The following is a 27,372-nucleotide window of genomic DNA, read 5'->3' as shown; positions in this document are numbered from 1 at the left end:
TCCACTTTGATGCAAACCCATCAGTCTTCAGAGTTTCAATAATCGTCACCCTCTGCTTAGTTACTTTATTATTTTGGTGTTCCTGTATTTAGCTTTTACCACTTTCTTTTCAGATGCAGTGTTCCTAATACTATATAAAGAACTATACTTCAGACACATATATGCCAAAGTCAGTGTAAGTATTCCTTGGGAATTTATTAGAGTGGTGTGGCTGTAGGGATGGGGGGGGGGGTGTAGTGTAGTATTTCTCAGTGTTTGATTTGCCTTGTTTTTATCTGCACACTATTTCATACAGGACACACCATAAAAATGCTTGCCTGGATGCCTTTGGTTTGCAATTAACTAACTGCATTTGTGTCTGTAGGGAGGACCCACATTGGAGCAACGGTTTGAATCCTATTACAACTATTGCAACCTTTTTAACTACATTCTTAGTAAGTGTTTCTGAGACCTGGGTGAATCAAATTGTATGAATGTATTAAATGGAAGAACAGTGTATAATTTTCATCTTTTGTAGATGCAGATGGTCCAGCTCCCTTGGAGTTGCCTAATCAGTGGCTGTGGGACATTATTGATGAGTTTATATACCAGGTATAAAATGACAGATGCTTCTGTATCAAATTTTTGTTCTATGTGTTTTGATATGTAAATATTGGGTTTAAGACTTTTTTGGCTTGAGCTATCTTTTCAATACTTTAGTTCCAGTCATTTAGCCAGTATCGATGCAAGACTGCCAAGAAGTCAGAGGAAGAGATTGAATTCCTACGCACTAACCCTAAAATCTGGAATGTGCACAGTGTTCTGAATGTCCTGCATTCTCTAGTGGACAAATCCAACATCAACCGTCAGTTGGAGGTGTATACCAGTGGAGGTAAGGGAATAATAATGCTCCAACGTTGCTTTTGAGCAGAGCGCTCGCAGAAGCATGGATTGTCATCCTGCCAGCACGGGGGTGGATGTGTGCTTAGTTGTGCCTTTCGCAGTACTCCGAGGAGAATTTTTTTTTTTTAGGCTACCCCTAATGGCTGAATGGAGGGCAGTGTAGCAAATCTTGTTCTCTTATATTGTGTTTTTTGGCACACTGTGTTAATCTTTAGTATGTTCGGTAATCTGGCAACCACTGTGTTAACTGCTTCCAGCTTCAGTCTGCATATGCAGTAAAGCATGCTTGTTATACTCATTGTGGAACCTGTTTGATTCTGTCTTCTCTAATCCTCCTCTTTTACTGTCCCCAAGCCATCTCCAAATGGTACAGGGTCTTGAGGGCACTTTACTTTTTGGGCAGGTGCATGTGATCGGAGCCAATGGGTACTGCCCAGAGGGTGAGCCCCATAGGACTTTGAGGAGAGAATTAAAACTCCTCCAATAAACTTTAACCAGTGCTGAGATGGACTCTGATAGAAGTCACAAGACTGCTATAAACTGCTGATGAGAAAGGGTATTTAGCAGTTTCTGTTTACTAAAATACAGTAAAACCTTGGATTGAGAGTAACTTGGAGTGTTTTACAAGAAAAACTTGCTTTTTTTTTTTCTTGATAACCAAAGTCTTGATTTACAAGTAGCGTCACAACTGAGTATAAAGGAAGAGGCACCTCCTAAGTATAGAGGTATGGTTAAATTTAATGAAGGTTCAACCTTTAGCAACTCGCATGGTTGATTTAGATAGGCACATCTAAGTATGCAGGCATCCGAGGTAAAGCTGTCCACATAGTAGACCATCCTCTGCTCTGCCATTGACGTCATCACTTCCATGCTGCACTTCAAGCCTCGCTTTGAGATCACTCTACTGCAGGGTAGTCTTCCCGATCACGATTGCAGACTGACAGCGGTGAGAGCCAGTGGTGCGGAGGATGGTTTATGTGGACAGCTTTACCCCAGATGCCTGCATATTTGGATGTGCCTCTTTTAATCATCGACCACGTGAGTTGCTAAATGTTGTACTTTCATTAAATTTAACCATATTACTACACCTAGAGGTGCAGCTCTTCTCTTATACTCTGTAGATCCTGCTGGATTTTACTTCTAATCCCCTTGTGGAGCCTGCTATTTGTGGATGGACATTTTTATGGTTACACAACCTAGTCACATTGCTAAAATCTTATATGGACTATAAACTGAAGGACTTCTGAATAAATGGTTGTGGAACGAATCATCTGAGTTTCCATTATTTCTTATGGGGAAATTTGCTTTGATGTGAATTTGCTTTGATGTAAATTTGCTTTGGATTACAAGCATGTTTCCAGAAGATAATGTTTGCAATCCAAGGTTTTACTGTAATTGCTTTTCTATCTTCTGTGTAGGGTGGGAGGCCATATATCGTGAATGCAGGGTCCTGGGTTTAGAAACACTTTAATAGAATATACACTTTTACTTATGATAAGAAACAATTCATTAATGGCTAGTTCAAATTGGCTCATTGCAGACCTGTAAAGATAAGCTCACTAACATGTAAGCAAATGGATCCAGCTTAATATAACCTGGATATTTATTCGTTCACTTATAGCTACAACACCTATGCATCTGAGGTCCCCAATACTAAAATAAACAAACATGTTAAAGCAGAATTAAGTGTTGTGGGGATGTGGGAGCTCTTGCAATAATGTTGAAGTATTCAGAACATACTTGCACGTTTATGGCACAGTACCCGATGGGTCCAGGCTCAAGTCCCCACTCTCCCGTACCATCACTGCCATTCTTCTCACAGCACTCCTCTGCACATGCTAGCAGGAGTTGCATCATCACAACAATATATTTTCCCAAGTGTTCTTCCAGGACAGCCCTTGAGAGATGGAGTCCCTCCCATCGACCCAGGAAATACATTGCCACAGTTCAAAAGGCGGTCCCTCAGGTCCCTGGTCAGTCATTAGTGTTTTCTCCAGAGGAACATGTTGCCAGGAACCTAGAGGGACTCCTCTCCCAGGGGCTGCCTGAAGAGTCTGTAGCCATAAGGGACTGGGTCCTATCTGAGGCTACAGTGAGCTACACCGGACTAGCAGCGGTATCCGAGCTACAGAGGGGGACCATGGAGGCTATTCCCCAGGACACTCCAGCGGAGCCAGGCACCAGCCAATCCCAGGTAGGCTGCTGGGCATGCTATTACTCTGGTGGTCTAGGGAGTTGTGGCGTTGGTAAGGCTGGGATCTGTAGTTCCCCACGGTGGTGGTTAACTCACAGTTAAGGATGTATGCAGTGATGGTGATTCTAAGGAGGGACATAGAGCTGGATGCTAAGAAGGTTGTTTTCTTATTTTCAGACTAAAGGGCTCCCAAAGGAAGACAAGGCAGGCCGCAAAATGCCAGAATTGTGGGAATAGATTATCTTCTGGCTCTAACAAAGCCCTATGCAAGCAATGCATTGCAGGCTTGCTTAAATATGAGGCAGACTCTCCTTTTTGGCTACATTTTTTTTGGGCTCCTTTAAAGAGGAAATGGCATCAACTTTTAAGTCCCTCTGGGAATTAATCTTTGATGTCGGCACAGCTGCCTCCACTAGTAGAACTGCAATTTCGTCCTCACCATGCCTTACTACACCCAGCTCTGGGGAGCCCTGTATAGTCAGGGAGCCTAGCCCCATGTAGATTAGCCCTGATTCAGATCAGGATGAAGATCAAGCGGCATCTAAAGTCTCAAATACAAGCTGTCTCTTGAGGAAGTAGATGAGCTATTGAGTGCTATCTATGATACGCTGGAAATTGAGGAGGAGGAAACTCTATTAACCAGACATAAGATTTATGAGGCTCTGGGGGAAAAAGAAAGCAAAGGTTTTTCCAATGCATAAAGTGCTTTCTGACCTTGTCCGGAAGGAGTGGTCTGAACCGCATAAGGTGGTTTTCTTTCCTAATTCCCTTTTTAGAGAAGGTTTCCCTTTGATGAAAGCCCAGAGGCGGTCTGGAATAAAAATCCTAAACTAGACTCCCCTCTGTCCAAAGTCTCAAAGCAAGCTGATCTGGCTTTTGAGGATATGGGCCATTTAAAAGGCCCAATGGACAGGAGAACAGACAGTCTTAAAGAGGGCCTGGGATGCCTCTATGGCAGTCTTGAAACCAGCTCTAGCCACCTCTTGTGTAGCTAGAGCTGGAGTTTTGGTTGTCACAACTGCAGGAACACTTAAAAGCAGGCACTCATAGGGGGGAGCTTTTGAAAACCTTCCCTATGCTTTTCAAGGCCACCATTTTCATCTCTGATGCATCCACTGATTCCGTAAAGTTTACGGCTAAGTCAGCAGCACTTTCAGTGGCAGCAAGAAGGTCAGTATGAATGAAAACTTGGTGGGGGGGGGGGGGGGAGACACAGCGTCTAAAACTCGCCTGTGCAGTGTCCCTTTTACAGGAGACTTGGTCTTCAGGCCTGAGTTAGATACCACCTTAGACAGGACTGCGGATAAAAAGAAAACCTTTCCCACAATTTTTTTTTTTTCAAAGGAAGATTTTTCGTCCCTCTAAGGAACTCTCTAAGTCAGAGAAGTGCTCCATCCCCAAAAAACACTGGTCGGGACATAAGGGGAAGGGAAAAGGGGGCATACTTTTTAACCACCCCAAACCTCAGTGACGTCAGGGTTCCTGTGGGACGAAGATTGAGCAAATTTCTTCCACAGTGGGAAAAACAACCTCGAACGAGTTTGTCTTAAATATAATAAAAAGGGGTCCGCGCTGGAATTTCACAGCAGCCCTCCCTCAAAGTTTTTGTTGACAAAACTCCCAAGTCACTCAGAAAAGGCCAGGGCCTTACCATTACTGATAGGGGAGATGGTGGATCAAGAGGTATTGACACCAGTCCCTATTCAGGAACAGGGGGATGGTTTTTACTCGCACATTTTCGTGGTAAAAAAACGTCAGGGAAGTTCAGACTAATTATGAACCTCTGAACCACTCCATCCGTTACAAGAGTTTTCGGATGGAGTCCATTTATTCCATAAAAAAATCTTCTCCAGAAGGAGATATTTATGGCTACCCTGGATCTAAGGGATGCTTATTTGCATATCCCAATAAGGAAGGAATGCCGAAAATTCCTTCGGATGGCAGTTCAGCTAGACACAAAGGTTTATCACTTTCAGTGCAGAGCACTCCCCTTCGGACTCGTCCTCCCCGAGGATCTTTACCAAGGTTCTCGGGGAGGCACTAGTTCCGTTAAGACTCCAGTCAGTCTCGATTATTCACTATCTAGACGACCTACTCCTAACGGCACACTTGGCGAGTCGTCTTTCTCAGGATTTAGAGTTGACACAGCTCAGCCTGAGTCGATTGGGGTGGATTATCAGTCAGGAAAAATCCAAGACTATCTCAACACAGGAGATCCTGTATTTGGGTTACAGGATCAAGTCGGTAGACCAGAGAATAGTCCTGCCGGAAGAAAAGATATTGAATCTGTGGCAGAGAATGTCTTTTCTTCAATGTAGCCCCAAATGTACAGTAAGGGAGGTAATGTCAGTACTAGGTCTTATGACAGCAGCCATTCCAGCCGTACAATGGACCAGGTTCCACCAAAGAGACCTTCAGAGGTTCTTGTTGGAACAGTTAAAGGGCAGGGGTTTGGAGGAGGAGGTATCGATCCCCCTCAAAAATAAAACTCTCTCCCTCTGGTGATGGAAGGACAGGGAGAACCTAAACAAAGGGGTTCCTTGGGTCCTGCCTATCGCATCAACACTGACCACGGATGCGAGTGGCTGGGGAACCCATCTTGGCTCAAGCTGGGTCCAGGGCAGGTGGACTCCGGAAGAGAAATGTTTCTCCTCCAATTGGAAGGAGCTAACAGCAATCCTAAGAGCTATTTTAGCTTTTCAGACCAAAATACAGGGTCACCATCTACAAGTCCGCTCAGACAATATGACGGTTGTAGCTTATATAAACAGCCAGACGCATATTCCAGTGGGCAGAATCCAATCTAGGATCCATTTCTGCAGTACACCTGAATGGGGAGCTGAACAGCATGGTGGACTTCTTGAGTCGACAAAGAGTTTTGAATTAAGAATGGTCTTTGCACCCGGAAGTATTCAATCTTATAACCGTTCACTGGGGAAAACCAGTAGTGGACCTTTTTTGCAAGCAAGGAGAATGAAAAGGTTCCCAGTTTTTACTCGCTAAGCCCAGGAGATAAGCCCCTGGCTGTAGATGCCTTGCAGACTCCGTGGACCTTCAGTCTGGCGTATGCATTCCCCCCCTCTTCACCTCATTCTGAGGGTCCTAGCAAAATTCCTCACAGAGGAAACCTGTTTAATCCTAGTAGCACCGTTTTGGCCCAGGAGACCGTGGTTCACAACCTTGCTACAATTGACCATCTTCCTCTAAGACTTCCCTGCAGACAGGACCTCCTGTCGCAGGGACCTCTGTCATCCGCAGGTGGCCACGCTGAAGCTTTCAGCATGGTTACGGAGGAGGAAATTTTGAGGAGTAAGGGCCTGACAGACAAGGTAATTGCGACCTTACTACAGAGTCGTAAACCAGTCACAAGAGCTATTTACAAGAAATTCTGGAGGAAATTTAATAGCTGGCTGAATAGCCATAAGGAGAAAAACATGAATACGGCTAATATTCTACAGTTTCTCCAGGAGGGGATAAACAAAGGGTTAACTCTAAGTACTATTAAGGTACAGATAGCTGCTTTAAGTGTGTACCTAGATCAGGGGTCTCAAACTGGCGGCCCTCCAGCTGTTGCGAAACTGCAAGTCCCATCAGGCCTCTGCCTGTGGGAGTCATGCTTGTAACTGTCAGCCTTGCAATGCCTCATGGGACTTGTAGTTTCGCAACAGCTGGAGGGCCACCAGTTTTGAGACCCCTGACCTAGATGAAGAGTTACAGGAAAATCCTTTTGTCGCTAGATTCTGTAAGGCAGTTGCTAGATGTAAGCCGGTCAGAGTCAACAGAGTTCCATCCTGGGATTTAGCAACTGTGCTAAAAGCTTTCTTGGGGTCACCCTTTGAGCCTATCTCAGAAGCCTCCCTAAGGCTTATTACGTTTAAGACAGTACTCCTGGTGGCAATCACTTCAGCCCGTAGGGTCAGTGAAATCCAAGCCCTTTCCATCAGAGAACAGTTTTTACACATTCTAGAGGAGAGTCATTCTAATGACAGACCCTGGGTTCTTACCAAAGGTAGCATCTAGTTTCCATAGGTCAAAAGATATTGTCCTCCCCTCATTTTGTCAGAATGCATCAAATGAGAACGAACGGTTTAATTTATTAGATCTAAGGAGGTGTATTCTAGAATACCTAAAGGTAACATCCATTCAGGATTTCTGACTCCCTTTTTGTCCTTTTTTTTTCCAGGCAGCGTAGGGGGCAAAAAGCTTCAAAAGCAACCATAGTTAGATGGATTAGGCTAGCTATAGCAGAGGGTTATAAAGCCTTGAACAAGGATCCTCCTGGGGGTGTTAAAGCTCACTCCACAAGAGCGTTATCGGCATCCTGGGTAGAAAGAGCTGGTGCCACCCCGGAGCAAGTTTGTAAAGCAGCCACATGGTCAAGCTTTTCCACCTTTACAAGGCATTATCGACTGGACCTAATGTCTAGTCAGGATCATGCTTTTGGGGAGGAAAGTCCTCCAGGCTGTGGTTTCTCCCCCCCCCCTAATCTGGTGAGTACTTTGGGATCCTCTCAAGGGCTGTCCTGGAAGAACACTTGGGAAAACTGGAGTTAGTACGGTAACTCCTTTTCCTGTGGTCTTCCAGGTCAGCACGATCCCACCCTTTCTTTGATTATATTGATGTACTAATGTTATTACCTGTTATGGTTTGTTTTGTAGTTCCATCCTTCGGTTCTTGGTGAATGACTGACCAGGGACCTGAGGGACCGCCTTTTGAACTGTGGCAATGTGTTTCCTGGGTCGATGGGAGGGACTCCATCTCTCAAGGGCTGTTCTGGAAGACCACTGGAAAAGGAGTTACCGGTAAGTACTAACTCCAGTTTTCTCTGCATGTGGAGCAGAAATGTGGGATATACAGTGCACATTTAATATGTGTGTGTAATATATATATAATATAATTTTTTTATTAATATTGGAAAAGTCTTTGCATCCAGTTGACATAATTCTCTACTTTGCTGCAACTAGGCTGAGCTGGACAGATCTAAAATGTCAAATGTCTTCTCGAACAGAATTTTCCAGAAATATTTCTTGTTTCTGGCTCCATGAGATCGTTTGCTTTTTGCTGCGCTTGAATTCTTTATATTTTGTACAACCCACTGACTTTCTTGCTATACTCGCTAATCCAACAAAATGTTTTCATTTACTCTTTTTTTCCACAGGGGACCCGGAAAGTGTGGCTGGAGAATATGGCAGACACTCTCTTTATAAGATGCTTGGGTACTTCAGCTTGGTTGGATTGCTGCGTCTACACTCACTGCTGGGAGACTATTACCAGGCCATCAAGGTGTTGGAAAATATAGAGCTCAACAAGAAGGTATGATCCCCTGCTGAAAAGAGTGGGTGTTGTGTGTTTTATTTTTTTTTTTTTTTTTTTTTTCGGATCTCGCTGGGGAGCAATGAACTTTGAAATGCTAAGGTACTCAATCTAGGTTCAGAGCTGTCAAATCCCAGCTGGCAGTGTTGGTTTAGTGGCCTTGCCTCTATCTGCTTGACTTGAGTAAGACATTAAAGTAGTTCTAAAAGCTGAAGGGGTTTTTTTATTTTTTTATTTTTTTATTTTTTTTTACCTTGCATTCTAAAAACTGTGTGCAGCTGTTCCCACAGTCCCTCTAAGGCCTTATTCACACCTATGCGTTTTTTGGTGCTTTTTGTACTCCACTACAGTTATTTAATATATAGGTTTTTTTTTTTGTTTTGTTTTTCAGCCGCTGCATTTTTGGAAATGGTCAGACTATTTGCATTTTTTTATTTATTTATTATTATTATTATTATTATTATTATTATTTTTTTTTTTTTTATGAAGCCTTTACCTATATACTTAAATGGAATAGGTGTCACAAATCCAAGTGCAATTCACCACTTGTAAACCTCCCCCTTTTTAAACTGTTTGAGGATGGAGGGATACTTGCAAGGGGTGGACGGTGTAAAAAGCCCCCATACACCGCCCCAAACGTTCAGACGAAGCTATGCAATAGCACTGTGAAACGCGTTGATGTCACTTCTGCACCACCACCATTCTACGGCTTTATCCCCCATAGTGTTGGCGAATACCAGGAAGGAGACGGAGGAGTCTGTATATGTGACAGGTATAGTGGGAAGTCCCTAAACCTGGGATTCAGAGTCCCGTACTGGAACTGTGTGTTAGCCAATGCATCTGGAGAGATGCAGGCTACTAAACAACCCTACACCCACTCGTTGAGAGATATACACATGGATGGCAATATCGCCTTGATCTATTTTAAACAAGGAGGACCATACACAAAACTGGACTTAAAACTTCTAGGAGTGATAACGCTGATATTACGTGTACCCCCCCCCCCCCCCCCCATTTATCCACAAAGAGCATGCACTGTTTGTGTGAGAGGTTATCGGCACACAGGGACTCTAAGGCCATATCCCTACATGGGCTTGCTTTGGAGGTGATGGTATGGACATTATGGGATGGGCTTCTTTCTGTGGACAATAGGTCCTTACTATTTTGAACAATCCAGTCAGTTTTTCTGCCTCCAGGGGGATTGGTACAGGCCTGCTCCATACTCTACATGCTGTCATACTGGTATTACCCAGGAGGAGCGGACCTGTCCCAATTTACCAGGTGTCTGGACAGTTTCTGTATTATATGTTACATGGTGTGACATTGTTTGGCTTGTCTATTATGGTCAGCCAAACTAGATATAAGCAGCCCTATATTAACATTTATATCCACTAACCATGTTTTAATTTCAATAAAGAATTTATACTTTAATAGTGAATGAACTCCTTCTTCTTTTTTTTTTTTTCTTTTTTTATTTATGGCTGAACAGATACTCTAGATCAGATCAGGCGTAGGGAACCAGCTGTTTTGAAACTACAAGTCCCATGAGACATTGCATTTGCAAGAACCTGACAATCACAGGCATGACTCCTAGAGGCAGAGGCATGATGGGATTTGTCGTTTCAAAACAGCTGGAGAGCAGAGGTTCCCTACCCCTGCTCTAGATAAACATGTTTTTTCAAGCCTCTTGTACAGTATTTTTTTATGCAGAGAGAGAATAAGGAATTTTTGCCCATTTTGCTCTTTTATCTTTTATCAGAGTATGTACTCCCGTGTACCAGAATGCCAGGTCACCACTTATTACTATGTTGGTTTTGCTTATCTTATGATGAGAAGATACCAGGATGCAATACGTGTCTTTGCCAACATCCTTCTTTACATTCAAAGGACCAAAAGTATGTTTCAGAGGACAACATACAAGTATGAGATGGTGAGAAGCCTCTGCTGTTCAGCTTAATTGTTTTTGTGGTGTGTGTTTGTTTGTTTGAGGTTTTTTTATTTTTTTCTTCCCCAGTGCTGTTTTTCTAACGTAATTATTATTTTTTTTTTTTTTTTTTTTTTTTTTTTTTCCTCCTCACAGATTAATAAGCAGAACGAACAGATGCATGGTTTGCTAGCCATTGCCTTGACCATGTATCCAATGCGCATTGATGAGAGTATTCACACACAGTTGAGAGAAAAGTATGGTGACAAGATGCTGCGCATGCAGAAGGGGTAAGAAATTGTGCTGGGTTTTATTTTATTTGAAACATTTTTTGTATAATGTGAAAGATATTACGCAAATAAATGTAGATGCCTAAAATGTCACACTTTAAAATTGTGCACGCTTCTGAATTGGTGCCAAACTTTGGCACTTAAAAAATCTCCAAAGGCGACACTATAAAAGTTTTTACAGGATACTAGCTCTCTTCTTCTTCTCCTTCTCCTTCTCCTTCTCCTCCTTCTCCTTCTCCTTCTCCTTCTCCTTCTCCTTCTCCTTCTCCTTCTCCTTCTCCTTCTCCTTCTCCTTCTCCTTCTCCTTCTCCTTCTCCTTCTCCTTCTCCTTCTCCTTCTCCTTCTCCTCCTCCTCCTCCTCCATTGTCTGCAAGGTGGATGGCATGGTTGTCTGAGCTCCAGGTCTCTAGTTCCACAAACTGTTCTTAAATGAATTAAGGGATTGACCGATGGGATCCATTTGACACAGGCTTTATATGCTTAGATAAATGGTACTTAAGATCTGCGAGATTTTGCCTGTAATGCTATTGGGCTATTAGTTTCTAAGCTGTATAATGTGGAGAACAGCGGCGCTCATTTGAGTGCAGTATATTAAAATGATTAATAATGAATTTATTAAGATTTAAAATAAGAATTAACTTACAGGGTAAGGTTTAAAATGGCTAGTCACAAGGGGAGGCTCCCTTTGTAGTCCTGATCCAGATAGCTGGCGGTGTGGGGTGCTGCTGCTGTCTCGCTAGCTGCAGGGGTTTCCAAGGCTCCGATTCAAGCTGGCAGTAGTCTCAAATGAGTTTTTTTTTTTTTTTTTTTATTGGGCCGGTTTTCCCTATTGCACCAGGTACAAGGTGTGTAAAACCACAAAGAGGAAGATTGATAGTTTTCAGTCGGTGGCCACACAGCAATTTGAGGGGAAACCACTTATTACATGCGATTCTGAGTATGTTACATATATGCTGGAATACCCATGTCCAAAGCAATATGTAGAACAAAAAATTGCGTACAAGAATGAATGAGCATCTTACCAATATCAAAAACGGGTTTGTCAAACAAACATGGTGTGTCCAAAACACTTCCGACAATATCATAATAGGGATCTAACCCAACTCACCTTTTACGGAATAGACAATATTTCTGAACACTGGAGAGGGACCCATTTAAAGCAAGCAGTATCTCAAAATTAAACCCTATGGCTACACAAGTTAGAAACCATTCAACCTGTAGGAATGAACATGGATTTAGACCGCGATTGTTTTTTAACCAATGATTTGGTAAATAATTATTGGTGGAACATTAAAATTTGGGTTGGGAAGGGGTAGATGGGGTTCAGTATGACCAGGATCTAGGGTGTTTGTTTTTGTTTTTCTACCCCCCCCCCCCCCCCCTTCACCTAACCGTTGAGGATTCACACTATATTAAACAGACCAATTTGAGCCATGGGTGCCAACATACTGTTTTTCTATACCACAAAGTAAGGCCTTGCTCATTAATTGCCAATACATATTTCTTTATCGTATATCATAGGACACAGTCAAGTAATTACTTGGTGGGTTATAGGCCTACCTTCAGGTGTTGACACTGGTATAATCAATACAGGAAGTTGACTCCCCTATATAACCCCTCCTCCTTCCAGGAGCACTCCGTTTTTTCGCCAGTATCTACGGTGTTGGTCACGAGTGAAGATGTGCTCTGCGGAGCTCCAGGAGGGATCCATGCTGGATTTAAAGGGACCTCCACAATCAGATCCATCCTTGCCACTGAGGCCATAGGATGGTACCTGGACCTCGATGCAAGAACGAGGTTTTGCCTGTAATGCTTCTCTTTGAGAGCTGGACCCTAGGAACCAGGACTCTTTGGTCTTGCTACATTTCCTAAAGTTGTCCTGAAGGGTGCTATACAAGGCCCAAAGGAGCTGAACCCCTTTTAAAAGGGCCCCAGTCTTTGAGCGTGTTTAAACGCAGCCCGCCGTGATGGGTGAAAGTTGGATCTGTCTGTTAAATCAGCAGTATCCTGCAGTGAGGACAAGGTAAGGGCAGAAGCTTTGCTTTTTCCTTCAATATACCTTATATGCCTTATAAATGTCTCCTCTATAAGGAGTAACTTACACTACCTTTTGATGTGTCTTAGTGCAGCTCTGTCTCAGAACATGTGTGGTCCCAGCGGCAGAGGGGGTTCTTGCTTAAATAGATTTTGTGGGATTTGGTAAAAAGTACAGCAGTTGTTAATATGGAGATGTGTATAAACTTCTATATGGGTGGTGGCTGATTGATTGACGCAGCTGCTTTAGCTGCATGGTTTAATTACAACCCAGCACTTCCACCTAGTAGCATTGGGAAACGCCCTATGCTTCTGTGGTTTTAAAAAAAACGATAAATTCCCTTCCCCTCTTCCCCTCCCCCCCTTGTAGAGGTATATAGTACGCAGAGGGGCATGTCTGCAAGGTCACGTGGCGCTGTGTATGGATGTAACATCCGCACACAAAGCACTCGCCGCATAGCTGAGGGGGAAGCGCTGAGGATGCCAATCAGGTTCCACCTGAGGCTTTATGTCGCGCACACTCTCATTTTAGAAAGACTTTTTAACTGAAGAGAGGCAGTCTGTCACGCTAAGAGACACACTAACAGGCATTTCCAGACAGGAAAAACTATCATTGGTAGCAAAAGAACTGTTATTTTGTGTGTACCTCTGCTTGTGCTGTGCACTATGTCTTCCAGACCTACCGTAAAGGTACCTAAGGTGTCACACCCCCCCCCCCCCCCCCCCCAGGCGCTGGGAATCCCAGTTATGCCTCCATACTGTCTTCCTCTTCAAAGAGATCAGAAATGGCAAGCCAGGGTGAGTCATTGGAAGTTAGCGGTGGTGCAACTGCTTCACACACTTCATCCCCTGTAGAGGTGACTGAATATGCATTTTCCTCTGCCTTGCAAGGCTCAGAAAGAAGATTAGCAGCTTTAATCGCATCCTCCATCCAATGTGTAGGAAGCGTCCTAGATCCCCCTCCCCCACCTTAGACTCTTTACAGTCAGTGGAGGGTCCAAGAGAATTATGGGGACAGGATGGGGTATTGCCCACAGATGATTGGGAGGAAAGACATGCGATTATTTCTCTGCGGAGGAAACTACTTGAAGTTCCCAAGGATCCCTACTTTGCAAGCATCTGTACTTCAGATTGTGAAGATTGTTCGCTCTACTTGCATGCTACCCCTAACAGAGTTAGCTAAAGGGCCGGTGTCTTGTAAAATAGTGTCCTCCATCAGATGGTGTCCCCTGCGTACTGCGCATGTGCAGTACACAGGAACACAGATTCTGAAAATTGCCGAGGATGAACGGCGCCTGCGCCGTGAGTCCAGGTTCTATCCCCACTATCCAAGTGGACATAGAGTTAGAATAAAAAAGAGCCGAGCGGAGCGAGGCCGAGCCCGAAGTCCGCTTGGATAGTGGGGCTACCTCCTCCACTCACGGCGCAGGCGCCGTTCAGCTTCGGAGTTTTTCCGAAGCTTCGTCTTCTCCGTACTGCGCATGCGCAGTACGGAGCGGACAGCATTTGATAGGCGGACTCTATTAGGCAGAACACCGGTCTCTTCCTTGGGTTCTTTGAAGCCTTTTGCATGTGTTTCCTGTCCACGCGTTACTACAAAAGCTTATTTATACCGAATGGGATCATCCGGATAAGCATTTTTTTTCCCTTCCAAAGAGACTCGCAAAGCTCTATCCTATGGAAGAAAGATTCACTAAAAGATGGAAGGTTCCAGCAGTTGACGCTGTGATTTCCAATGTGAAGAGAATTATTATTATTTTATTTTTTTTACCCAGTGGACAATGCGCTTATGCTTAAAGATCCAACAGATAAAGCCGCGTACACACGGGGCGGACTGTCTGGCCAACTTAGTCCGTCAGACAATCCGACGGACAGTCCGTCATACTTTCGAATGAACGGACTTGACCACACACACCACTTTTTGAGCGGACTAATACGGCGTACTAAGTCCGCCATACTATCCGCCCTACTTTTGAAATGAACGGACTCGCCCACACACGCGGAGGAAAGTCCGCTCATTTCGAGCGCGTCTCCAGGTAGGCGGGGCCCGCGAAGGAGACGTCGCTGGCCCCGCCGCCTGGTATGGACTTAAAGGGGAACCCCAACGCCGAAAAAAATCGGCGTGGGGGTCCCCCCCAAGTCCAATACAGACCCTTGTCCGAGCACGCTACCCGGCCGGCCAGGAAAGGGGGGCGAGCGAGCGCCCCCCCCCCCCCCCCTGAGCCGTACCAGGCCGCGTGCACTCAACATGGGGGGGTGCCTTGGGGAAGGGGGAGCCGCGCGCCCCCCCCCCACCCCAAAGCACCTTGTCCCCATGTTGAGGACAAGGGCCTCTTCCCGACAACCCTGGCTGTTGGTTGTCGGGGTCTGCGGGCGGGGGGCTTATCGGAATCCGGGAGCCCCCGGATACCGGCCCCCCCACCCTATGTGAATGAGTATGGGGTACAATGTACCCCTATCCATTCACCTGTAAAATAAAAGTACCAAAAAAACACAACACACGAGATAAAATACTTTATTGCACAGCTCCGGGGGTCTTCTCACCGGACTACTCCGCTATCTTCTTGTAGCTCTTTTGCTAGCGGTGGCCCGGTCGTCTGTTCTTCTTCTTCTTCTTCTTCTTCTTCTTCTTCTTCTTCTTCTTCTTCTCACATGGTGACACCGCCCCTTGTCCCTATATAAGTGGCCGCGCAGTGCGTCCCTGGCATTCCGGCCGGAGAGATCGTCGAGGCAACATCTCCTGGAGAAGAAGAAGAACGGAAGGCGGCGACAGAAGACCGGGCCACCGCCTGTAAAAAGAGCTATAAGAAGGCACGGTGGCCCGGCAGAAGAACCGAAGAGGGGGACAAGACCCCCGAAGTCGGGAGAAGAGGTCGGCGGTGAGGAAGAAAGCCGGACTCCTCCGCTAGCAAAAGAGCTACAAGAAGATAGCGGAGGAGTCCGGCGAGAAGACCGTCGGAGCTGTGCAATAAAGTATTTTATCTCGTGTGTTGTGTTTTTTTTGGTACTTTTATTTTACAGGTGAATGGATAGGGGTACATTGTACCCCATACTCATTTACATAGGGTGGGGGGCCGGTATCCGGGGGCCCCCTTATTAAAGGGGGCTCCCGGATTCCGATAAGCCCCCCGCCCGCAGACCCCGACAACCAACGGCCAGGGTTGTCGGGAAGAGGCCCTTGTCCTCATCAACATGGGGACAAGGTGCTTTGGGGTGGGGGGGCGCGCGGCCCCCCTTCCCCAAGCCACCCCCCCATGTTGAGTGCACGCGGCGTGGTGCGGCTCAGGAGGGGGGGCGCTCGCTCGCCCCCTTTCCTCGCCGGCCGGGTAGCGTGCTCGGAGAAGGGTCTGTTGTGGACTGGGGGGGGGGCCCCACGCCGATTTTTTTTTATTTTATTTTTTTTTCGGTGTTGGGGTTCCTCTTTAAGTCCATACCAGGCGGCGGGGCCAGCGACGTCTCCTTCGCGGGCCCCGCCTACCTGGATACCCGCTCGAAATGAGCGGACTTTTCTCCGGGCGGGAAAAGTCCGCTCATTTCAAAAGTACGGCGGACTGGCACACACACGGGCGGATTGTCCGCCGAAATGCGAGTCCGACGGACAGTATTACGGAAATTCCGAAATACTTAGTCCGCCAGACTGCACGCTGAAAAAGTCCGCTGGAGCCCACACACGAGCGGACTGTCCGCTGAAATGTGTTTCGGCGGACTAAGTAGGCCAGACAGTCCGCCTGTGTGTACGCGGCTTTAGAAGTTGGAAGGTCTGTAAATATCCTTTTTTCTTAGCAGGTACTGTTGCTCAGCCTGCAATTGCAGCTATAGGCATCTGTCAGTCCTTTAAAGGACCAGTTCACAGATGCTCTCAGATGAGCTCCCTGCACAACAAGCACAGGAACTGGCCGAGCTACCTAAAGCATTATGCTTTGCTGTAGACGCTATGAAGGATTCTATTCACCAGGCATCACGCCTTGCGTTTGTACTTGTACATATGCGAAGGACCCTTTGGTTAAAGGGTTGGTCAACTGAGACGCCTTGCAAGAACCTTCTAACTAGTTTCCCCTTTAAGGGAGAACGATTATTTGACGATAGTTTGGATAAATACATTCAAACCATTTCCAGCGGAAATAGTACTCTTTTGCCAGTCAAAAGAAAATATAAGCGTCTTTCATTTAAATTGTTCGGCCTCTGCCATCAGACCAGGCATAAAGGAAGACCTGGGGCTACAAGTCTGCAAAGCAGAATACAAGACCTCCTTCTGAAGAGGCATTCTCCCCTCACCAAGGTGGGGGGGGGGGGGGGGGCGGAGACTTCTGATGTACTCAGAAGTCTGGCAAAGGGAGATTCAGGACAAGTGGACTCTCTCCACAGTGTCTCTAGGATACAAGCTAGAGCTTTGATAGTTTCCACCATCTTGTTTTCTGAGATCAAACGTTCCCAAGGATCCAGGGAAAAGGCAATCCCTGTTACAAGCATTAGACCGATTGGCTCAAGGGGTGATCGGACAGATTCTCAAACAAGAGCAAGGTTTGAGGTTTTACTCAAACCTAATTACGGTGCCAAAGCCAAATGGGGATATCAGACCCAGTCTAGATCTACGCAATCTAAATCTGTTCCTGAAAATCCGCTCCATTTGCATGGAGTCAATCAAGTCAGTTGTTTCCTGCAAGGAGAAAAACTTCTGGCATCCATCGACATCAGAGATGCATAGCTGCTTGTCCATATATTTCCTCCTCACCAGAGGTTTCTGCGGTTCAAAGTAGAACAGAAGCATTTTCAGTTAATAGCCTTGCCCTTCGGGCTTGCTACAGCACCTCCGGGTATTCACTAAGGTATTAGCCCCACCTCTAGTCAGGTTAAGGGCACAGGGCATAACTGTCTTGGCTTACTTAGATGCTCTATTGTTAATAGACCAGTCAGTGGCTTGCTTGAAGCAAGGTGTAGCCATTACAAGCAGTTACCTGGAAGGTTTTGGGTTGGATTCTCAACCTAAAGAAATCCTCCTTTAAAGCCACTAAGAAGGCTGGAGTATCTGGGCCTGATCATAGACACAGCCCAGAAAAGGGGTGTTCTTGCCTCCCGCAAGGATCAGCTCCATACAAGAGATGGTGAAGATGATCAGGACGAAGAGAAATCCTTCAATTCGCCTTTGCATGAGGTTGTTAGGGAAGATGGTAGCTTCATTCCCTATGCTCAATTCCATTCAAAACTGAAAGCAGTATTCTGTTTGCTTGGAACAAAACGATTCAAGTTTTGGACTTGCCAATGTGGCTGCCCCCATGAGTGTCCCAAAGCCTCAGTTGGTGGTTACTATCTTGGAACCTGCATCTAGGACAGGGGACCCACTTGTATACGGAACAGATGCGTTGGCAACCCAGTGGGATCAGTTTTTACTGATCTATGCACTTATCCCCGATTCAGTTGCTACCTCATGTTCTTGGCAGGATCAAGCTGGAAAGAAAATCGGTAATACTGGTAGCACCAGCATGGCCCAGAAGGTCATGGTACACAGAGATCGTAAGGATGGTAGTGGAGGGTCCAGGGCTCTTCCCACTAAGGCCAGACCTGCTATCTCAGGGGCCGATATTCCATCCTACTTTACGAACGCTAAATTTAACGGCTTGGCTATTGAGAACCACATTCTGAATTAAGGTGGGCTTTCCTGGTCAGTTGTCTCTACTTTTGATTAATGCTAGGAAGCCAGCTTCTAGAGCTATATATTATAGAGCCTGGAAAGCTTATGTTTCCTGATGTGAGTCCAAGGGTTGGTACCCTCAGAGATATATCATAGGCAGAATTCTTACCTTTCTACAATTAAGCGTAGAGATGAAGTTGGCCCTGAGTACTATTAAGGGCCAAGTCTCAGCCTTATCAATTTTTATTTCAAAGACTGCTTGCTATGCATTCTTTAGTCCAGGGTTTCATGCAAGGAGTGCTGCGGATTAATCCACCAGTTAAATCACTCTTAAGCCCTTGGGACTTAAATTTAGTTTTTGTCAGCCATTTGAACTGTTGCAGCATGTTCCCTTAGTCCTTCTGACTAGGAAGCTGATCTTTTCGTTTGCTATATCCTCAGCAAGGAGGATTTCAGAATTTGCTTCTTTCTTGTAGAGTCATATTTGATTATTCATGAGGACAGAGTGGTGTTACGCCCTCGTCCAGCTTTTTTGCCAAAAGCGGTTTCAGGCTTCCATCTGAATGAAGTTATTGTCCTGCCAGGGTTTTTTCCCAAGACCTTGTTCCAGGGAAGAAAGGTCTCTACGTTGTCTTGGGCAGTGCGTCACCAGGCCTCCAGGTCTCAAATCTGCAAGGCCGCGACTTGGCCTTCAGTACATACGTTTGCAAAATTTTATCAAGTGCATGTAAGATGGAATGAGGATATCGCCTTCGGGCACAGTGTGCTGCAGGCAGCAGTATAAGTCCTCAGGTCTGGGGGTTACCCTACGGCTTGTGTCTCCCTCTCCTCAAGCTATGGGACATCCCACCAAGTAATTACTTGAGACTCTGTGTCCTATGATGTACGATAAAGAAAATATGATTTTTAAAACGGCTTGCCTGTAAAATCCTTTTCTTGGAGTACATCATAGGACACAGAGCTCCAGCCCCTCTGTTTTATGGGGTGAGAGTAGATTACTTATATTGCTTGGCTACAAAAACGGAGTGCTCCTGTAAGGGGGAGGGGTTATATAGGGGAGTCAACTTCCTGTATTGGTTATACCAGTGTCAAGACCTGAAGGTAGGCCTATAACCCACCAAGTAATTACTTGAGACTCTGTGTCCTATGATGTACTCCAAGAAAAGGATTTTACAGGTAAGCTGTTTTAAAAATCCTATTTTTCAATTTCATTAATTATAACCGTCTTGGGTATATATTATTTAATTTATTTTCTTTATTAAGGTTTCCATTTCTATATAGTTTTCCCAGTATTGATGTGTAACTTATTATCATCGCTGTCATTTATTTGGTCATATTTTTTTCAATTTCTGGTGAATGGGAGGGGGGTAAATACTTCAGTTTTCCAGTAAAGCCAGATCGTGGTCACTCTCTGCATTTGCACAGTAGCAAAGGGGATGGTTCTGGTCTCATAGGTGTAGGAGGCGGGAACTAATATCACTGCCAGTCACATATCGGGACCAGACTATTTAACCACTTGCCGCCCGCCATATAGCAAAATGACGGTGGCAAAGTGGCTTTTAATATCCTGACCAGACGTTCTATGACGTGATCAGGCTATTAAGCCACTTAAGCATCACGGTGATCGTTGCGGTGTGTCAGTCTGACACACTGCAACTACGCTCTCGATAAAGAGTCTGACGGGAACTCTTTACCATGTGATCAGCCGTGTCCAATCGCGGCTAATCAGTTTAAATAGGAAGAGCTGGTGATCAGGTTTTCCTCACTCGTGTCTGTCAGACGCAAGTAGAGGAGAGCTGATTGGCTGCTCTTCTGAGGGGGGGGGGTTTGTGCTGATCGATTTCGCTATCGGGTATCTGTGGCTCAGATTTGTAAGGCTGCTACCCAATCTTCAGTGCATACATTCACAAAGATTTTATCAAGTGGATGTTCAAGCAGCTGAGGATTCGGCTTTTGTCCGCAATGTGCTGCAGCTGCCGTAATAATTTCTAATGGCTATTGTTTGGCAGGCTGTCTCCCTCCCCTCCAAGGCTATTGCTCTGGGACATCCCAACAGGTAATGAATATTAGCCTGACTGTATCCCATCATGTATGAAAAATAGGATTTTTTTCATCATATTTGCCTGTAAAATCCTTTTCTTTGAGTACATCATGGGACACAGAGATCCCGCCTCTTTGAGGATTCAGTGCTTGCTACAAAACTGAAGTACTTCCTGTATGGGAGGGGTTATATAGGGGATCACTTCCTGTCTAAAGATATTTGGTCCACCAGTGTCCATTCATCTGGCGATTAAGTAAAACCAGCAGGTAATGAATATTGGCCTGACTCTGTGTCACATGATTTACTCAAAAGGATTTTATAGGTATGATGAAAAAAATGTTTTTATTTATTTTTTTAAATCTTTTTATCACTTTTATTCCTATTACAAGGAATGTAAACTTCCCTTTATAATAGGAATGGTGTGTGTGACAGGTTCTTTTTATGGAGATGTGGGGTCTAGAAGACCCCACATCTCTCCTCCAGACTGTAAAGTAAAATGATCTTTTCAGCCACGTTCTCGGCTTTGTTTACTTCTGCTGGCCAGACGTGACATCATAACGTTGCGCCTGGGCCTCCTCCAAAGGTCATAGAGATGACTGGGGACCATCTGGTCACCAGAAATCTGATTTAACATCTGGCAGTGGCCAGTTCTTCCTCAGGTTCGCCGATCGTTCGGGCGAGCCTGGAGGAGCACCGGAGGACGGTGTCACCTCCCGCCACCTGTAAGAATGATTAAGTGGCTGAACTGACGCTATGATTGTTACGATGCACAGAATTGCCGGCTGAAAATATCTGAATGATGCCTGCAGCTGCAGGCTTCATTCAGATATCCCCACTCTAAGTCAATGACGTCATATGGCTGGAAGTGGTTAAATGTGTTGTCTATCCAAATATTAATCGCAATGTCTAAGAAAACTGTAGTAAACTTTCAAGCTTGTGCTTTATAGCTTTCCTTGTAAACGCAAACAGCGTTTCTTATTGCCTGGGCTTGCTTTTCTTCATCAGTAAAAAAATGGGTGAAATAAATATTTATATTCTTGTGCAAGCTAGTCTATGCATGCATTCTCTTTTAACCTATAAGATCTTTGCTCAGGTTCAATACTGAGTGGTACTGTTTTTCATGAGTGCAGTTTTGTAGGGTCCCCCCCCTTTTTTTTTATTTATTTGTTTGCTTTACTTTATGCTGTTTGGTACACTGCCATGTTTGTTTGTTTTTTTTGTTTTTTTCCTCCAAATCCACCATGGGGAAAACATGCATAATGAGTGCGTGTGTGTGTGTGTGTGTGTGTGTATATATACAGTTGTGCTCATAAGTTTACGTACCCTGGCAGCATTTATGATTTCTTGGCCATTTTCAGAGAATATGAATAACACAAAAACTTTCACTCATGGTTAGTGTTTGGCTGAAGCTATTTATTATCAATCAACTGTTTACTCTTTATTTATATATATATATATATATATATATATATATATATCTCTATATATGTGTGTGTAATATATATAACTAACACACACACACACACACACACACACACACACACACACACACACACACACACACAGAGAGATATATATCAAATGTCAAAGGATCTGCAGGAAAAGGTAGTTGAACTGTATAAAACAGGAAAGGGATATAAAAAGATATCCAAGGAATTGAGACTGCCAATCGGAAGTGTTCAAACTCTAATTGAGAATTGGAAAATGATGGGTTCTATTGAAACCAAACCACAGAGACCAGCCTCAAACCTTCTGGCCCAAAGTCATTTGAAGTGATGAGACCAAAATTCAGCTTTTTGGCCCCAATCATAAAGGCTACATTTGGAGAGGAGTCAACAAGGCCTATGATGAAAGGTACGGAGGTGGATTGCTTATGTTTTGGGGATGTGTGAGCTACAAAGGCTCAAGAAATTTGGTCAATTCATCAGCCAGGAAGCTGCGCATGGGACGTACTTTGACGTTCTAACAGAACAATGATCCAAAACACAAGGCCAAGTCGACCTGTCATTGGCTACAGTGGAATTAAGTGAAGAGTCTGGAGGATCTGAAGGAGTGGCCATCTGTCTCCTGACCTCCAATATCATTGAGCCACTCTGGGGGGATCTCAAACGTGCAGTTCATGCAAGACAGCCCAAGAATTTACAGGAACTGGAGGCTTTTTGCTGAGAGGAATGGACAGCTTTACCATCTGAGAAGATAAAGAGCCTCATCCACAAATGCCAATGAACTTCAAGCTGTCATGTTAAAGGGGACAATACACGGTATTAAGAACTGGGGTATGTAAACTTTTGATCAGGTCATTTGGGTAGTTCCTGTTGTCATTATGATTGAAACAGTAAACACAGTTGATAATGGCTTCAGCCAAACACTAACCATGAGTCAAAAGTTTGTGTTATTTATATTCTCTGAAAAATGGGCTAGAAATCTTAACTTCTGGCAGGGTATGTAAACTTCTGAGCACAACTGTATGAGGCCTTATTTATGGGAAATAAATAATGCTGTTGCCTGTAGCTCCCAGTCAATCATTTTGCTTTAATTTTGTTTCCGTTGGAGGTAGACAAGTGTGTCACTTTCTTGAATGGTTATTAGAGCTTTTGCACAGGAGTACATTTGAGCATACACCACTATAATTTGGCTTATAACGCTGCCCAGGAGTCACAGTTGTTAGTGTACATAAACGGCCAGCAGCCTGTGCAAATCTGTCCCTGTACTCGTGTAACCAGTTGGAAATGCGGTTACAGGTGTACAGCTGTGGTATCTGTAGAGGCAGCTGGGCATGACTGTATACCACCACCTGTGACTCTTGGGTGCAGAAATATGTGTAATTCTGGTGGTGTTCAAATGTGCTTGTTAGTCGTCTTTATGTTTGTTACACTGTGCAACTTGTGCCAACAACCTCTATATTTAGACTAAATGTGGCAATGTTACACTTTTTAATAATCTCCCACATGAACATATTAGTGCATTACAGACACGGACACTGATACGTTTACAGCTGAATTGGTAATGCTGGCATGCTTATCCCAAGCCCCTCTAATAATGCTTTTCTCAACAGTGATCAATTGTATTGTAAAGTGTTTGTGTGCACTGAAAACATAGGGTTTACTCCCTGTACATTGCGTATTGAAACACTTACTGTTTAATGAGGAAAGCAGGGAGGTAGCTTGGGGTATGCTCCCTAAGTGCAGAGTTGTATGTGTACAAGAACCCTCTAGTGCTGCTGACAGAAGAAAAAGGATTTGTGCAATTTTCTTTTGCACTCTTCTGGATGGATATGATAGATTGCTATGGGCATCGCACCTTTTTTTTTTTTTTTTTTTTTTTTTTTTTTTTTTTCAGGTTTTTAAAATAAGCCAAAGCGATTTCTCCTGAAATCTGATTTGTTTTTATTTAACAGAGATGCACAGATCTATGAAGAGCTGTTTAATTTTGCATGTCCCAAGTTCCTGTCACCAGTGGTCCCTAACTATGATAATGTTCACCCAAACTATCACAAAGAACCCTATCTACAACAACTAAAAGTCTTTTTGGATGAAGTTCAGCAGCAAGCCCAGCTATCCACTATCCGGAGGTGAGTCACATTTTGTAGATCTTGTAGAGGTATGTTATTTCTGTGCCCTGTTACCTCATATATCCTTCTCTTGCCCTCAGCTTCTTGAAGCTTTACACCACCATGCCTGTGGCCAAGCTTGCTGGTTTCTTGGATCTTCCAGAGCAGGAGTTTCGGATTCAGCTGCTTGTTTTTAAACACAAGATGAAGAATCTTGTCTGGACTAGTGGCATCTCTGCATTGGAAGGAGAATTTCAGTCTGCCTCAGAAGTTGACTTCTATATAGATAAGGTGACTAAAATACATGTACCAGGATTGCTTGGGCCTTGTCCACACCATACGTGCATGAAAACTGATGGGAAAACCATGCATATTTCCCTTGAGATGCATGTTTACATTAGTTTTCATGTGCGTTTCAGTGAGTTTTTATGCACACTGACATTTTTCATATGCTTCTTTTTATGTGCCCTGTTCAAACCACAATGTTGGTCATGTTCGTCTTTAGTTTTATTTTTTTCTACTGCGCAGAAAACTGCTTACTCTTTGTCGATTCCTGTGCAGAAAAAAAAACTGCACACCATACCAGTGTTGTGATATAAAGACGGCACATAGAGAATTTTTTTCCCTGTGCCCTTGTAGAACGCGTGCAGAAAAACTGACATCTCTGCACATGGTCTGAATGAGACCTTTTTTAAAAGTGTGATTTCAAAACAAAAAGTACAAATCTGATAAAGATGGAATAGTGTATCTTACTTGGAATATATATTATAGCTTCTGTATGAAGAAAAAAAATTGAATAACCCATAGGAATAAGTATACCTTTTTAGCTGTAATTATCACCTTAATCCTCTGCCTGGTCCTCCACAGACACTGTACTTTGTCCACTAGCGGCTGCTTGTTCTCTAGGTCCAGCGTTATACTGCTATTCTGAGTGAATGTTGTAATTGACATAGCTCCTGCAATATCACACAGCCTGGGCTCATACTAAATACAGCATAGCCTGTCTATCACGTCACAATTTGAGCACTGTTCTATGCAACATTGAGGAATTCTGGTGCTGGAGATGATCAAGAAAATGGCTGGGAGAAAATTGAAGGTACTGTATGTATGCTGGAAATGGTATAAGAATGGGTAAGAGGGGAAACTGAAAGTTGAAGTTGTGCCAAAGTTTTCCTATTTCTTTTTTTTCGTAGCATTTAAAGCAGTCGCTGACAGTCGGGTTCTCCTTTGTTTATTTTTTCCCTGTGAGTCTCACTAGTCGTATCAATTTAGCGACCAAAATATCCAATCGAAGGTACACTAGTGAAGAGGCCTACACATTTATGAGTTTGACAGATGAGTGAAAAGGAACTCTCCCATCTGTCAGATTCAGGCTCAGAATACAAACCTGTAGATAGCAGTGGCACCCTAGCAGATGGCTCTGAGGACAGAGCAGTGGTCCCTGCCAAGGTCAGGCGTACCCGACCCCATTCTTCAGTTAAGGTGCAAGAACCACAGGGCTATCGTATGGAGCTGAGAAGCCAGTACAAGTACTGCTCATTTTTCTGGTGAACTGGCAAGCACCAGCGGTCTAGTACATCCAGCAGTGCGCTAACACTTCACTTTGTGACTTGGGGAGTCCCATAAGTGCAGTTCAAACTGGTGAGGTGGCTAGCACACATAGTGTCCCACGGCCACCGAGAAGACATAGACAAGCCCGTCGAGCCCATAGTACCCTTCCTGCTGCCTTTGCCAATACGAATTGTGCAGCATCCATACTGCCCCCCCCCCCCCCCCCCCCCCGTGCATTCACTGGCCAATCCGGAATTCAGGTGGAAACTGTTAATTTTACTTCGCTTGATTTTTATTCGCTGTTTTTTTCACGTAATATCTCTATAGATCTATTGTGGACCAAAGAAATTTGTATGCTGGTCAATTCATCAACACTAATCCCCAGTTGACCCTTGCCAGAGATTGGAGACCTATTACGGTCTCTGAATTTAAAACCTTCCTGGGCCCTCCTCGTGGGCATGACTAAAAAACAAAAAAAAAAAGTGAGTTGCGGTCATATTGGTCCACTAACCCAATTACCATATGCCGTGTTCTGACTCCATGACCAGGACACGATACGTGTGACAATGAACTGTTGTCATCGGGGTAACCCTGAAACCGTTTGGCTCTACAAAATTTGGCCCCCATCGTAAACCACTTCAACCAGCAGTTTGCAGCCTTGTTTTACTCCCGATCAAGTTGTTTGCATTGATGAGTCCCTGATTACGTTTTCTGGCTGCTTGTCATTCAAACATTATCTTCCCAGTAAGTGTGCCAGATGTCAAGATGTACAAGCTCTGTGACAGGGCAACAGGCTATTTTTTATGGTTTATGAGGAAAGCCATGGTTACATAGAGCTGGAGAACTGCCCAGACCACATAGGGAGCACTGATAAGATTTGTGTGGGACTTGGTGCCAACCTTATTCAGAAAGGTGTACCACTTGTATGTTGCTTGTTCATGGAAATTGGCGCATGTGGCACTGTGCAATCTAATCGCCGGGGATTACCCCAGCAGCTTGTATATTCCCGTCTTGGTCTGGGGGAGAGAGCCTGCTTGAGATATAATTGCTTGCTGCGAAGTGGAGGGATACTGAGAATGTTTGTTTTCTTTCTGTCCTCCCTTCACGCAGACACACTGGTCCATATTTAAACGGCGACTGGTGTTTGAGAAACCCCTCTGTGTCCACGAATACAACCTTAACGTGGGAGGGGGGGTGGACCTCAATGACCTGTTGTTGGCGCCATACTTAATTGCCTGTAAGGCCAGCCACTGGTATAAATGTGTCTGTATATTCCAATTGGCTCTGCTGAATGCTTATGTAGTATACAAAGCGTCAGGATGAACTGGATCCTTCCTTAAATTCCAGGAAGAGATCATCACAGCCCTTCTGTTTCCAGACGGTGCTGTGGCCCAACTTCCCAATCCAAATGCAGTGAGCCAGCTGCATGAGAGGCATTTTCTGTATGTCCTCCCTGGTACCCCTATCCAAAGAAATCCCCAAAGAAGATGCAGTGTCTGCAGAAAACGCAGATATAAACCTGATGCCCCCTTTTTATTGTCCCTCCTGTCCTGACCAACCTGGTTTTTGCATTTGAACACTACCACACACTAGTGGAGTATTGGCGTAGGGTTCAGCATTTCACAGTCCTAGGGCACGCATACACAGGGTCTCGAAAGATGAGATGGCCATCACATTTTGAGACCCTAATCTAAAACGTTTACAGTTTATATAAAAGTGCAAAAAAAAACCACACTAAAAAAAGGCAAAAAAAGGTTGTGGTTTTTATTTTTCTTCTCTCTATTCTCATGTTCGTTCTCTCATGTTCGTTCTCTCATGTTCGTTCTCTCATGTTCGTTCTCTCATGTTCGTTCTCTCATGTTCGTTCTCTCATGTTCGTTCTCTCATGTTCGTTCTCTCATGTTCGTTCTCTCATGTTCGTTCTCTCATGTTCGTTCTCTCATGTTCGTTCTCTCATGTTCGTT

At 44.5% G+C, this 27,372-nt stretch overlaps 1 protein-coding gene across 1 annotated transcript in view; it reads left to right on the top strand.

The window, feature by feature from the left end:
* The window catches only part of EIF3L (eukaryotic translation initiation factor 3 subunit L), a 42,813-nt gene that overhangs the window by 8,436 nt on the left and 7,005 nt on the right, over positions 1–27,372 (top strand). The window contains exons 5-13 of the mRNA XM_077452391.1: positions 114–175; positions 365–434; positions 518–591; positions 700–871; positions 8,235–8,389; positions 10,149–10,319; positions 10,470–10,603; positions 23,705–23,878; positions 23,959–24,148. Coding sequence (XP_077308517.1) covers positions 114–175; positions 365–434; positions 518–591; positions 700–871; positions 8,235–8,389; positions 10,149–10,319; positions 10,470–10,603; positions 23,705–23,878; positions 23,959–24,148 — 1,202 coding nt within the window. The remainder of the gene's footprint in view (positions 1–113; positions 176–364; positions 435–517; positions 592–699; positions 872–8,234; positions 8,390–10,148; positions 10,320–10,469; positions 10,604–23,704; positions 23,879–23,958; positions 24,149–27,372) is intronic.

This window comes from Lithobates pipiens, unplaced genomic scaffold (assembly GCF_037356315.1).
Source record: "Lithobates pipiens isolate NorthernLeopardFrog02 unplaced genomic scaffold, aLitPip1_a1.2 Scaffold_23, whole genome shotgun sequence".
NCBI classification, from domain to species: Eukaryota; Metazoa; Chordata; class Amphibia; order Anura; family Ranidae; genus Lithobates; species Lithobates pipiens.
Note: the sequence above shows the minus strand (reverse complement) of the source record. Positions and strands in the feature narration are given on the sequence as shown.